The sequence below is a fragment of the Rana temporaria genome, chromosome 12, assembly GCF_905171775.1.
Source record: "Rana temporaria chromosome 12, aRanTem1.1, whole genome shotgun sequence".
NCBI lineage: Eukaryota > Metazoa > Chordata > Amphibia > Anura > Ranidae > Rana > Rana temporaria.
The window spans coordinates 53,487,981-53,502,982 of NC_053500.1; the positions used below are offsets into that span (position 1 = coordinate 53,487,981).

General features: G+C 43.8%; 1 protein-coding gene across 3 annotated transcripts in view; it reads right to left on the minus strand.

Annotated features, from left to right (window-relative positions):
* Positions 1–11,831: 11,831 nt before the first annotated feature.
* The window catches only part of CACNB1 (calcium voltage-gated channel auxiliary subunit beta 1), a 136,569-nt gene continuing 133,398 nt past the window's right edge, over positions 11,832–15,002 (minus strand). For all 3 annotated transcript variants that reach the window (XM_040330648.1, XM_040330647.1, XM_040330649.1), the window contains one exon: positions 11,832–14,587. In XM_040330648.1, the coding sequence (XP_040186582.1) occupies positions 14,153–14,587 (435 nt within the window). In that variant the 3' untranslated portion in view covers positions 11,832–14,152. The remainder of the gene's footprint in view (positions 14,588–15,002) is intronic.

Sequence of the window (15,002 nt, forward strand, 5' to 3'; positions counted from 1 at the left end):
CACCTCCGGCATTCTAGTTTCTGTTCTCTCATTCACTTCCTGGTTTGCATCGTTCGTTCATGTAAGAACTACATTTCCCAGTATGAATTTCGGCACACCCAGTAATTCACACCTCCTTGAAGTCTCTAACACGTAGAGAGCATCCTGCCACACAGATGTAGTTCCCAGGAGGGGGTGAGCACGTTACTGACCCCCGCAGTAAAGCCTCCCCTCACGGTGGTCAGTAACAATCAGACAAGCAGGAAGTGAACAGAACAGAGAAGAAATAGAGCAACTTCTGAGCAAAAACGAACAATGAGGAAGTGAAAAGAGGAATGTCTGCAGGTAAAGGATGCTGTAACGGAATGACCCGTGACAAACAGAGACTTTGGAAGGATGAGGGGTACTCCTGTATCGGTGTCACCAAGGAATCTTATGTCTAGGGTCACCTTATGTCCGATAGGGCCAAAGGGTGACTGAGAAATTATATCCTAAATTACAGGACAGGGGACATTACTGATAACTCATATTGCAGGATCTTGAGATATTGCAAAGTGTTGGTTTATTCTATGACTCATCTCTCTGTGTAGACTGTTGACATGTTAAATGAGGCTGGCTCTTGAAAGGCCTTTCATTGTGTGATAACACTGTTTAAAGCCTATTGATGCTCAAGTGTGAATACCTTTCTGTCGGAGACAGACCGTCTGTCTAAAGATGTGGATTGAGAGGAATTCATTGTGTGATGGTGTTTTGTTTGAATTCTGTTAATGAAGGAATGTGACTTCTCAGGTGCAGTGATTAGGTCATGATAATTATAGACCAGCGCCGAAATGTCTGGAATGTTTAGCAATTAGCCATCTGAAGGTGTATTGAAGCCCCCCCAGGGTGTGATGTGTGGGTGGAGAGTTTGATTGTTCCTTTCATGCTTGAACTGTATATAAACTTGAAAGCTAACCATTAAAGATGTCTTTCATTTGAAACCAGAACAGAGCTGTGTGTCTCGTTTCTGGGGGGAATTCTTATGGGTCGCGTTCGTTTGCCTGATTGTGGAGTGTCGATAAGCTGTCTTGGGTGGAATGGAATAGTGTGAACAGTTTTAACCCCTGTCCCATTTGGGGTTCCGTTACAGATGCTTATTATGAAATATTTTTTTTTCCTTTACAACCTCTTTAAGCCTCGTACACACGATCGGTTTTCCTGCCAGGAAAACTGCGGGGGAAAGCTTTTGGCCGGGAAAACCAGCCGTGTGTATGCTTCCTTGCAGTTTTCCCGACAGGAAAACTGCCGGGAATCCCGGCGGGAAAATAGAGAACCTGCTCTCTACTTTCCCGCCGGGATTCCTGGCGGTTTTAAATCCGGTGGTTTTCCTATGGGGAAACACTGTGAGGGAGCATACACACGGCCGGGATTCCCGGTTGTGTGTACAGGGCTAAAGTGTTAGAGAACGTCTCAGGGAAGTAGCTACACATGATACAGCCATGTAGTAAAATCATTCTAAATCCTCTTACACACAATCCAACTTAGTGGCCATAATTGTCTGACGGACGCGTTGTGTCGGATGATCCGACCGTGTGTACGCTCCATCAGACAATTATTGGCTGAATTAATGACAACAAAAGTTGGCTGTTCTTGCTCACCAATTGTTGGGCAATAAATCTGTTATGACGGTTTATCCGATCGTGTGTACGCAAGTCCGTCCAACTAAAATCCAAAGTACAAACACGCATGCTCAGAACCAATGCTAAGCATCAGATAACAATAGCAGAAGTTGCCCAAAGGGTGGCGGTAAAGAGCTGAAAAACCACATGGTTTGGTGAATGTTGGCTGAAAATGTTGTGCTGTGTGTATAGAGAACAAGTTCACGGCCAGCGCCCTTCGGACCAAAATTCATGGGAAAGTTGGTTGGAAGTCCGATCGTGTGTACGAGGCTTAAGGCAGTGTAGTCTGTGGGACACAAAGGTACATGATGAGTAGCTCTGTGCCTAGTGGCAACATTTTAAGTGGAACGTGTTTTTAAATATACATTGGTGAAGAATTTGATCTGCTCCTGGTGTTGTACTGCTGCCATTTACCTGTTTTGGAGACTTTTTCTCACTTCTTGTCCTTGTGATAGGTGGTCAATAGAACAGAAAGTCACCCAGTGGTAATAAGTTGAATAAAAAAAAAAAACTCTAAAAGCGGGGATTCCTGAGATGCCATCCCATCAGAATACATAAATTAGCTCTGCAACCTTTGGCTGAAAGCGGTAGTTCACCCCCCCCCCGACACATTTTACCATCGAGACAGGCATTGTAGCGCGAGCTACAGTATGCCTGTCCCGATTTTTTTAACCCCGGACTCACCTTGTAATCGGACATCGTAGATTTCGGCTCCCGCGGGGAATGGGCGTTCCTTTCAAGAGGGAGGATGATTGACGGCCGGCCCTGGCACGTCACTCTCCCCGAAGACAGCCGGAGTAGGTCTCGGCTCTTCACGGCGCCTGCGCACAGGCTATGCGCACGCGTCGTGAAGACCAAGCCTATTTCGGCTATTTCCGGAGAAGCGTGACGCGCCAGAGCCGGCCGTCAATCATCCTCCGTCTCCATAGGCACGCCCATTCCCCGGTATCTTCGATGGACGACTACAAGGTGAGTACGGGGGTAAAAAATTCGGGACAGGCATACTGTAGCTCGCGCTACAATGCCTGATTTTAAGGTAAAAGAAAAAAAAAATTTTTTTTTCGTCGATAGGGTGAACCCCCGCTTGAAGGTGCTGGTCAAATGCAGGTTTTCCAGCAGGACCATTCAACAGAAGCCAGTTGTTAGACTGGCTTCTGTTGATCACACTGGGGTATACATGTACCAAAATGTGTCTGATTCCTGCTGAACTGCCTGATATTCGCTCCGTGTATACGCAGCTTCATTCTGTCTAAAGCTAAAAATCCACCTGGGAGATCAGTGTGGTCTCCATCCTTCCCTGACCCCAATCCTATTGAGAACCTTTGGAGCATCCTCAAGCAAAAGATCTATGAGGGTGGGTTTAGGAGATATCCCTGTATTTGCATGTGCCGATGTCATGCGGCACATGCGCACTTAAGCCAACTGAAGCAATGGCACTATGTTCCGCTGCTTCAGTTGTACTGTGCCGATCCTGCGCACATGTGCGGGAGTGACGTCATTGCGGCTCTGGCCAATCACAGCACCGAAGCCATGATTCACAGAAGTCCCTGCGAGCCTACATGTCGGTGGCCGGAGGGGGAGATGTGGACAGCTGCGGGGGGGTTTGATCGGAGGTAAGTACTACATAATGAGCTAGTATGCTATGCATTATGCCTTTGTCTTGCAGGGTCTTTTTTTTTCTTGAGGAGGGTTTACTTCCTCTTTAAAATGTTTAAAAAGTTAAAATGTTGTTTAAAGTTTGATTGAAATACAGTATACTGTTACTGTCTGTTATTCTTCCACAGAAATATTGCAGTAAAGACAATTTCTGTTTAATTATAACGTGTGTGTTTCTCATTGGTCATTGCACTTACACTATTGCCAGAAGGGTCTGAGGCTGTTATTAGGGTTGGAAGGCAGAGTAACGGACTGAATATACAAAAGCAGCTCCTTCGGGGGTATCGCTACAATTAACTGCCCTCATTCATATTAAATAAACAAACACCAATAATGACTCTTCACCTCTCTCTCTGGTGGAGCCTTCATCCTTGACTGTATGAATGTTGACAGAGAGTAGGCTATATTAAAGCGGGGTTCCAGGCAATTTTTTTACTTTTTTTGCAATCTCAATTACATTATTATGAATGTTCATTAAAACATATTAATAAAGCACGATCAGTACATAAATAGTTGCAAAAACGTACCTGATATCATCTCAGGGATCGTGTGGCCGTTTCCATCATAGCTGTGGGCATTTTGAAGCTGAGTTCATGTTTCTTCTTGGATTTTCCGAGAGGTGCATGCTGGGATTTTTAGGTAATGCCCAGTGACTCCTGAGAAATGAGTGTCATCATTTCCCAGGAGGCAATGGGGTCTTAGGGCAGGAAGTTCTACCACCGCAGACTAGGAGCTAGGCAGATTACGAAATCTGCATAGTAACAGCCAGATAGAAGTGAGTAAAAAAAAAATTACGATTTTTTTTTTTTTTTACATTAAAGGCAAGCTGTTCATAAAAAGTTTGTTTTTAGGGTGAAACTCCGCTTTTTTAGACTGATGTATCTGAGGGTATTGCTGCAACACAGTGAAAGCTCCATGCTGCCCCAGAGATGAGGGTGAATGCATAGACCAGATCTATAGATGAACACCTGGAATAATGGTGAAAGAAGCTCCACAGAAAATCACGATTCTATAGGAAATTTGAATAGGCAAGACAATTACTAAATACATTGAGTGTGGTCACTACCCTCCCTCAGATGTTCTACTTGAGGCTTGAACATTCTTATTACAATTGGCATTGTGTATATATACAGTTAAAAGAATCACCCCCCTTTAAATAATCACATTTTCTTGATTTGCAGCCTGAAATGAAGACAGACACAGTTTTTGTTTTATCAAGCTGTATTTACTCACTTACGTACCTGTCATCCACAGGATCCGCTCAGTGAAAAAAGGATCCAGTCTGTGTGAAAGGAGCCTGATAGTGCTGCTGTAGACCCCTGATGTCTCCATAAAGAGTTCCTGTCACCTGCCCAAAGCTATCACCAGGGGATTGGTTTACACTGGTCATGTTTACTCTAGACTGTTGACCTTGTAAAGGCTTTTAAAGCATCGCCAACAGTGGATATAGAAAACAATCCAACCCCCCCCCCCCCCCAAATCACCTTCTCAATGACACACAAAGCCAGTTGACTTTCAAATGTGATCAGTTGTGGTCATTTCGATTAGCTCAGTATAAAAATATTTATAATACTTTCCTGGAGCATTTCAGTCCCTGGTAGAGCAACTGAAGCAATCAAGGTCTCCAGGATAATTTTGTGGACATGCACAAGTCAGAAGATGGATACAAAAATTTTTAAAGACTTTAATAATGCCTAGAACAACAGTGAAGTCTATTAAGAAGTGGAAGGTATACGCCGATCCAAACTGGATGAAAGAGCCAGGAGGAAGCTGGTCGGAGAGGCTACCAAGAGGCCTACAGCAACTCCGAAGCAGAATTTTGTACAAAGAGTGGTCATTGTGTGACAACATTATCACAAATTTTCCACATATATGGCTTGTATGGGAGGGTTGCAAGAAAAAAAGCCACTCCTCAAGAAAGGCCACATGCAGTCATGACTGAGCTTTGCCAAAATGTACCTTGAATATCCTGGGGCCACATGGAAAAAGGCGTTATGGTCAGATAAGACTAAAATGGAGCAAAGCCAAACAATATGTCTGGTGGAAATCCAATACAGCTCACCATCCCAATAATGGTTATGGTGAGTGTTTCTCTGCAGCAGGGACTAGAGCACTTGTCAGGATAGAAGGAAAATAGATGAGGAAAAATACCATCAAATTCTTGAGGAAAATCTGCTGCCCTCTGCCAGAAAGTTGTCAATGAGACATGACAATGACCCAAATCACACAGTAAAAATGACCACATGACTCCGCCCATGGACGAAGTAAGCTGTTACGAAACGGACGTAGGGCGTGTTGGCTGATCTTTAACATTGGTTCTGAGCATGCGTGTTTGTACTTTGAACTTTAGGCCGATGGACTTGTGTACACATGATCGACATTTGTTTTGTCGAAAAGTTTGAGAGCATGCACAGCGAACATTTGTCCGTTGAAAAACCAACAACAATTGTCCGATAGAGCATACAGACAGTCGGATTGTCTGATTAAACAGGTCCGTTGTTGTTAAAAAGTCCGATCGCGTGTATGGGCCTTAATATTACTAGAGGCTGTGAAACACCAACCCCCTAGCCGGCAGCACTGGTCCGTGGAGGGTTGACTTTTGCACAGCCAGTCCTTTTTGCCAGGGAGGTTGGGGAGCGCTACTTTAATAAATGTGAAAGAAATATCTATATATATATATATATACACAGTATATGAGTGTGTGTGGACAGTTTTACCTGCCAGGTTTTGTACAGATATGGAAATGCTGCCGTACTGTATAGCTACAAAGCAGAAGGAGGGTAACAACATTTTTCAAGGTAGCCATTCTGCAGACCTCATGTCGCCGCTCCATCTCTTCCCTGTACTTTGGATTACTAGTAATGCCTCAGTAAGACCTTTCCTCTTAAGGCCCACTAAGGCTGAGTTTACACTAGTGACAGTGGTTGCTGCTCCACTGAAAAGGTCTGCGGTGGATTGCTTCCCAGAAGTGTGTGACAGGAGGTGAGGAAGTCATATGTCACCTTCTCACCGCCTGTTTTAACCTTTAATATGCTGACCCATCACACCACAACTACATGCCCTTCATGTGGTTTCAGGGTGGTTGTGGCATGGCACCATTTACATTAAAGTGTTGTAAAGGTACATCATACCTCCATCTACAGCAGTGGTCATCAACCCTGTTCTCAGGACCCACTAACAGGCCAAGTTTGCAGGATAACTGAAATACATGACAGGTGATATCATTTGCTGCTCAGTGATTGCAGTATTCTAGTTTGCATCTCCCCAAGGTGAGGCTGGGTTCACACTACTACACTACTTTCATCCTACTTTGCTCTGTGTTCAATGTTTCCCTATGAGAGCGTCTTGTAGCGTCCTACACAAGTCGGTCCGACTTTGAAAATGCTCCCTGTACTACTTTTGGTCCTACATTGATCCTACTTCAACCCATTGAATATCATTGAAGTCGGACCAAAGTAGTATCCTGTTCATGAAAGTAGGATGGATGTAGGACCAATGTAGGATAAATGTAGGACCAATGTAGCAGAGCAAAGTAGGATGAAAGTAGTGTGAACCCAGCCTAATACATAAAACCTGGCCTGTTAGTGGGTCCTGAAGACAGGGTTGATGACCACTGAATGCATCCCTTTCTTAGACATATTGCATAGATCCTTTGTGGTGGCTACAGCCTGTCCTAGCAAGAAGGCTGCATTCACACTATAACGCGGCGTATTTTGCCGCGACAAATTGCGGCGTATTGTACCGCGATTTTCCGCGACAAAACGGGTCGTTTTAACCTTTTTATTTTTTTTACAACACATTGTTGTCTATGCCGAATGCCGAAAGCCGCCTGAAAAAAAGGATCCGGGACTTGTTTTCAGGCGGCAGGCGTACGGCGTTTCGGCGTGAGATGTGAACCATCTCCATAAACAAGAATGTAAAATCACCCCTCCAGCGGCACTAGCGTCGGGCGTAAATACACCAAGGTGTGAATGCAGCCTTAAGGCCCAACATTGTTTTTGCAAGTATTGGGTCCATATTGAATGGTCATATCAGACCCAGAGGCAGCTGAAAACAATCTGAAGAGGGTGGGGAATTGTCAGCCCTGAATATTTGGCAAGCAATGTTAACACTGTCAGCTATTATGGGTGGGAATGCCGATAAAAAGTTACTGGCAAGTAGAAATTCTTTTAGCTGATGATTAATAAAGCATGATAAACAAGTAAACAGGTGTGCCTAAAGCTGGTCACACTGGGTGGTCTTCCAGGATCCAGTATCAGTCATGATGTTGAGGGACAGGCACAAGTGTTACCGTAGGTCTAGTTTTATAATCATCATAATTTATTATAATAACCCATTAGAAGCTGATTATGTTTCTACTGTGTATGCAGTAATATGCACCGAAGGTTAACCACCAGTGGATACTGGCAGACAGAATCACCTGTCCACTTTCAATGTCTTATGCTGGTCCCACGCACAGATTTTCTTGGCAATTCTTTTATCAACCCAAAAGTTAAATAGAAAAATATACTGAATCTTAACACACAAGATTTTACTGTTCTCTCCAGGTCGATAACCATTAACACAAGTTGACAATCATGTTGTGTTAAAAAAGGTAAAAAGGCTAATATTTGAAAATACCCATACGAGATTCAAACCGTCTTATGGCCGGCTTTAGTTGTTTGTTGCTAAAGAAAACAGCACATCAATGTTCTTTGGACTACACTTGGGTTATTTAGCTAAAGTGGATGTAAACCCTCCATACACCCAGTGAAACGAACAGCCTCGGATGATACACAGGGATAAAACAAATATCCCTACATAGGTTTGACCTGTATATCTGCTGTCTTCACATTTATATACTGTTTAGAAAGTGGAGATCGTGTTAGAAAATGTTCTCTTCCTGGTTAACACAGAGTGTGATGTCTGGGCATACAGCCAAGATAGATAACATTGCTGATTGGAGGAAAGGCACACACCCCCTCTCCTCATAGGCAGAGACTCTCAGAGGTGTTTTGCAATAGGACCTGCTCTCTGCTAATCTATTTTAACAACCTCTTCTGACAAAAGATTTAGGCTGCTTTTGTCTAAAAGTCTGAGAATTTGTCAGGAGTTCTCAGGCTGATAACAGAGGAACTGTTCAGGAGAGAGCTATGAGCTTATTGAAGAGAGATAACAAAACACTGCAGATATATGTGCCCAGCTCAAATTTCATAAATCTGGTTTCCATCCACTTTAAGGTAATTCTAGGAGCAACCGATGTGTTTAAAGTGTAGCAACTTGACTGAAGTGAGATCAGTGAAAGATAAAATCTAATTGGATGGAAATTTAAACAATGCTCCTTGTATTATTAAAGAAAGCCTATCTATATGTAACAAATGCATATTATGTGAAACACAAAGTATATAAAATATACAGTATATGAATCCTCAGGGTCAAACATTTTCTAGATAATGCAACTTCAAATTTAGCAGTTTTGGCACTATGGAAAAGTGCAACTTCTTTGTGATATCTACACTGAAATGTTGATAGTGACGTGTATAGCTGAACATATCAGTGTTGACTAGCGATAATGCATTATGTCTAGGCTCACATCTATGCAGTTGATATGGATTTCAGGTGCATTCTGCATTTTTAAACCCTCGGTTTTATGCGTTTTTGCAAGCAGTTTTCATGCATTTTGGTGTTTTTTGTCTCTTTAAACACACGTATATAGCTGGTTGCTAAGAAGCAGGATGGGAAGCTGGCCACTGCGTCCTTAACAACCAATGAGTCATCAGCTGTCAGCAGCGTTTCCGACTTACAGCTGATTGTAAAAAAAAAAAAAAAAAAGAATTGCCGGAAAAAGAAAAAAGAATCAGGAAAAAAAAGGTGTGGGCTCCCCCCCCCCAAATCCATACCAGGCCCGATTTGGAGGGGAACCCTGTGCCAAAATCCATACCAAACCCTTGTCTGAGCATGCAGCCCAGCAGGCCAGGAAAGGGAGGGGATGAGCAAATGCCCCCAATCTCTTAACCTCCCTGGCGGTATGATTCTGTCAGAAAAAACATGCTAAAAGCGGTAGCATTATTTGCAAGGAAATTTGGCGTTTTATATTGTAGGTCTGTAATTTTTAGAAATAACTCACTTAAATCTGACCAAACAAGATTCTAATAGGCATCCCGGGTATGACATTTTTTTAAAAACAAAATTATAAATTATAATATAATAAATAATTATAAATAATTATAACAAATAATAATATAATTATAATAAAAATTATTCAATAATGTAATCAAATCAAAATCACTGAAATTTGCTCAGTTGCAGAATTGTTGCTGTCATTATTTTTTTTTTTTATGACGAATTTCCCCACAAATCGCTATCGCACAATTCTGCAAGTGATTATAATTTATTATCGCTGTTTTTTAGCTGATCTAAAACTATTTTTGACATAAAGGGACACTTTTGGTTGCTATGGACAATCTACAGTTTGCAGGGAGAAAGAAACGTTTTTATTATATAAAATGACATGCATGACACAGGACAGACCACTAGGGACAGGGGGGGTGTGTTTTTTTTACATACAGTACTGTAATCTATAAGATTACAGTATACTGTATGTAAGGTGTTTGTTTACTTTTTTGAATTTGGCGCCGTTCTCCGTCCCCGTGCGTCGTAACGTCGCAGGGAACGGAGATCGGCGTCACACGGAGGCACTGTGTGAATCGAGCGAGGTCCTGCTCGCTCACACAGCGCGGTGGCATCGCTGGATCCAGGGACAAGGTAAGTAACTTGTGCCTGTGGATCTAGCGAGGCAAGCCCGTGGCTGACACGGGGTTACCGATCGTAGCAGGAAAATCTAACCCCGTGTCAGACACGGGAAGACCGCCAGGGAGGTTAAACCGTACCAGGTCGCATGACTTTAAAATGTTGATGGGCACAGGAGCCTCTTCCCCACAACCCTGGGCAGTGGTTTTGGGGGTCTTCGGCCGGGGGCTTATAGAGCCCCCCTACCCTAAAGCACCCACCCATGTTAAGAGCATGCGGCCTGGTATGGTTCAGATGTAGGGAGGCACTTGCTCGTCCCCTCCCTTTTCTGACCTGCCAGGCTGCTTGCTCGGATAAGGGTCTGGTATGGATTTGGCATGGGGTTCCCCTTCAAATCCATACCAGACCTGAAGAGCCTGGTAAGGACTTTAGGGGACCCCATGCCATTTTTTTTTCTATTGCCAGCAATTCTTTTTTTTACATTCAGCTGTCAGCAGGGATTTCCACTGACTCATTGGTTGTTAAGGACATGGCGGTCGGCTTCCTGGCCTGCTCCTTAGCAACCAGCTATACACACGGGCCCAGATTCAGGTAGAGCCGCGCAATATTTGCGTGGGCAAAGGGCAACGATTTTTGCTCTGCGCCCACGCAAATATTTCGATTTGCCCGCGATTCACGGAGCAGTAGCTCCGTAAATTGCGCGGGCGCTATGCTAATTTGCCCTGCAAAAGGGTGCCTAATGTAAATGATCCCGCCGGGGGCGGGAATCATTTAAATTAGGCGCGCTCCCGCGCCGAGCGAACAGCGCATGCTCCGTCGGGAAACTTTCCCGACGTGCATTGCGGCAAATGACGTCGCAAGGACGTCATTTGCTTCTAAGTGAACGTGAATGGCGTCCAGCGCCATTCACGAATCACTTACGTAAACGACGTGAAATTAAAATTTCACGAGCGGGAAGGGCGGCTATACTTTAGCATTGGCTGCCCCTACTATGAGAAGGGGCAGCCTTACGCTAAAGCCGCCGTACGGAAACTCCGTACCTGGCGTGCGCTGGGCCCGGGCAAGTTTTGTGAATCGGTGATAGTATGCTATTTGCATACTATACGCCGATCACAATGGCCGCGCCCCCTAGCGGCCAACGCAAGAATGCAGCCTAAGATATGAAGGCATAAGGAGGCTTATGCCTGTCATATCCTAGGCTGCAGTCCGCGTAGCGATGTTCCTGAATCAGGGGCATTCGCTACGCGGGAGCAAAACAGCTATTGCGCCGCGCAACCTATGGTTGCGCGGGCGCAATAGCTTCTTGAATCCGGGCCAGTGGGTTTTAATAAAGCTAGAGAGTGCAAAATCAGTCTCACTTCTGCATAGAGACCAATCAGCTTCCAGATTTTATTGCCAAAGCTTTATTGAACAAGCTGAGGTTAGAAGCTGATTGGTTTCTCTGCAGAAGTGAGACTGATTTTGCAATCTACAGCTTTAGTAATTTAACCCCAGTGTGTTTAAAGAGAAAAAAAAACGCAATCAGCTGTGTAGACAAAACAATTCCTGACCCTTTTCAAAAAATGCAGCACCGCAAAACGCACAGAGGTGAACTACATCCATAGGAAACCATGTTAAATGGACAGTAGTGCCTTTCTTCAAAACAAAACAAAAAATGCATAGGTGTCAACGTAGGGTAAAAAGCCCCAGCGGAGTTGGGTTACACTGGAGCACTGGACACTACCTGACAACAAAGTACAAGACTACATAGGAAACAATATTCCGAGATTGTCACAATAATGTGAAAAGAGAGAAAAAAGAAAGGATTCCTTTTGGGGGAAATAGTCTTTTAGAAATTTAAATAAATGAACATGGCTAATAAAAGCTGCAGGCAAATATATAACTAGATGCAGGCACAACTTATACAGGCATTTGATTATGATTTACATCTTGGCTTGACAAGAGAACAAGGTAGAGTTACCGTTTAGGCTTGAGCTTGGTGGTTCATTGTTCAGCACATAGTGTTGTTGTAGACCCTCAGCAATGGAGGAAGTTAAATACATTCAGTTTATGATCTCTTGCCTCCCAAAAAAAACAAAAAACATTTATGGCACATGGTGTGTGATGTCCTCTCCCCCCACAAACAACTCAAAGTCCCTCTATTTACCCCCATATCAGGCTGGGTAGACCTGACTGTACATTCCAGTAGAGGTACAGAAACCACTGAGAGTCCAAAAGGTTGGAGGATGTGCAAAACGTACTCCCCGTCTACAGCTGGGAGCAGAAGAGTCAGTGCAATGAGATGCCAGACAATAAAAGGGGCTAAGAAGGAAGTTGCTTTATACATGGTAGATGGACGAGGTCAGACACAATTGTCAGGTCTAGGGGTGGAAGGCAGTGTTAGTGCAGTGAGGGTATCAGAAGGCAGTGTTGGTGTGATTCATGAGATGGCAGTACTGTTATGAAGTGGGTGTTAGAACTGATACTGTATAGTAGGGGTGCAGTAAAATTAAGTCAAGAAGCTTTGCCGAGGGTGAGGTCAAGGTTTCCAAAGATTACCGATACTACTAAAAAAGGCATAACCAATGAATTTTAAGAACTTTAATGCAAATGTGTGTGGCCAAATACAAGATGATCTTTTGTCCAGTCCAACAACACATCTGATGTTTGCATACTCTTAGTGCAAGTGCCGAATATCATGCAGAGACTAAAGCTGGCCAAACTGATTGTACCATCTTCTTTAAATTTGCCAAGAGCTACGTAGTGCAATGGCCTACCCGATTGTATATACAGTAAATGGAATGGATTGTTTAGGAAGGCATTTGCATTACATAGCTGTTGGTTAATCCCCAGAATACTGTATGTGATCAGTGTAAAAAACATGCCTTCTAAGGCCTTGTTCAGAGGGGCGTAGTATAGTGTACACCCGTGCGAGGGCCATGTTTTCCTGCATGGGGATGCACAGGTTGTTCCATGCATTCTTGTGCAGGCAGTCCCATTCATGCCAATTGAGACACAGTGGCGGCACAGACACAGCTTTCGACAGCCATGCGGGTGCATGGCCCTGAACGCATGCGGTCTTCATTTGGGCCAAGAACCCGCATCTTGCAACATCAGATAATTGTATGTGCTCATCGTTTCAGAAGGATTGCACTTGCCTCATCGGCTGCTACAGAAATGATGCAAATTGCATTTTAGTGCAAAACTAGCACATATACATAATTTAAAGTTCACTTATGATGTGACTTTAATACTTAATCAAATGACAATATTAAAAAAAAGGTGAGGTCCCATTCCTTTTACTCGTTTGGCTACTGATTTAATGTAATAAGGCAGTGCAAAGAGCAAGGGGTAGGGCAGTGATGGCGAACATCGGCACCCCAGATGTTTTGGAACTACATTTCCCATGATGCTCATGCACTCTGCATCATGGGAAATATAGTTCCAAAACATCTGGGGTGCCAAGGTACGCCATCACTGGGGTAGGGTAATCCATGGCAACCAGATTTTTACCTTAGACCAGCAAAAGGTGCTGGCTGAGCTGTTGCTATGGATTATTACACTTTGCTTTATTGATTTTAGAAAAAAAGATTTATGCAATCTTTAGAATTTGCTAAACTGTCCCGCTAGAATGTAAACATATCTGGTCACCCTGGCACAATAGAAACATATTATTTACCCCACGTAAAAAAAAACTATTTTACAGCACTGAGGTTGCACCAATGTGGATATGATTCATCATCATACTCTACAAGTCAATTCATAGGATTATGACCTGTTATTAGGAATGGGGCAAGGCAGTGTCAGTGTCAGTGCAGAGCTGCAATCTGAGGGCATTGTTCATCATAATGCCAGCAACTTACATCAAGTGTTTCTATTAGAGCCCTGAAGTGCAGATATTAAAATCAAATAGCTGTTGGCAAGAGAGAGGAGTAGAAAATATAAATGGTATTATTCATTATAAATGTAAGAAGTGTGCAGAAATTGCTGAGACTTGAAGGAATGACAAATGTGTGATGTTGTTGTGTTTGGAAAGTTGTGCTGGTCAAAGCAGTGTGTGTTTGGAGGATGGCAGTATACAACAGACGTGAGTTATGCCAGAGGTGTACGACACCCTCACCATTTCTTCCAAGTGTTGTGGTTGGGAGTTGTTAACGAATGCACACGTCTCTCCCCCAACTGTCCAGTTGCACCCTGTTGCGGCCTTCGCCTTCATGCCAATACTGATCTCTGCTTTTTCCTTGTGGTCTAGGAGACTCCCTTCTTCTCCTTTGCTGCATGTTCTCCTGATCGGGACCCAGCTCCTCCCAGGAGGCTTGACGCTGCAGATGCCCATGTTCGCCACCTTGAAAATTACCCCCGTGGCTTTTGGGCTCTGGGTCCTCATAAGGATCAGTCTCAATGTCCATGCAGGAGTCTCCTGGTTCTGTGTATGCTGAATCCCGGCTGCCCTGTGTCTCCGACTCCAGTGTGTCGTGCCGGGAAAGGACTCTGGAGCCCAACTGGCCTCTGCGTAGCTGTCCTTCGTACATACTTGTCCGGTCAGATCCTTCTGATCTCAATTCCCCGTGGACCAAGTATGGGCCCTGGTTAGTAACAAACAAAGCATGCAGAGACAGAAACAAATGTTACTTTCATGCAGAAAACTGGTGGGTTAGCAGAAAACAGGAAAAACTTGCAATTAACGGTATGGTTAAGCATACAGTATAGTAGTCTGTGCACACAGGTGTTAAGTGGACAAAGTATGCAGATCAGTATCAAAAGAAATAACAAAGCCCCAACAGATAATGGGGGAGATTTACTAAAACGGGTGCACTCAGAATCTGGTGCAGCTGTGCATGGTAGCCAATCAGCTTCTAATTTCAATTTGTTCAATTAATTAATTAATTAATTAGTTCAGTTCACCTGGGATTCGGCATACACAGAACCAGAAAACTCCTGCATGGACATTGGGACTGATCCTTAATGAGGACCCAGAGCCCAAAAGCCATGGAGGCATTT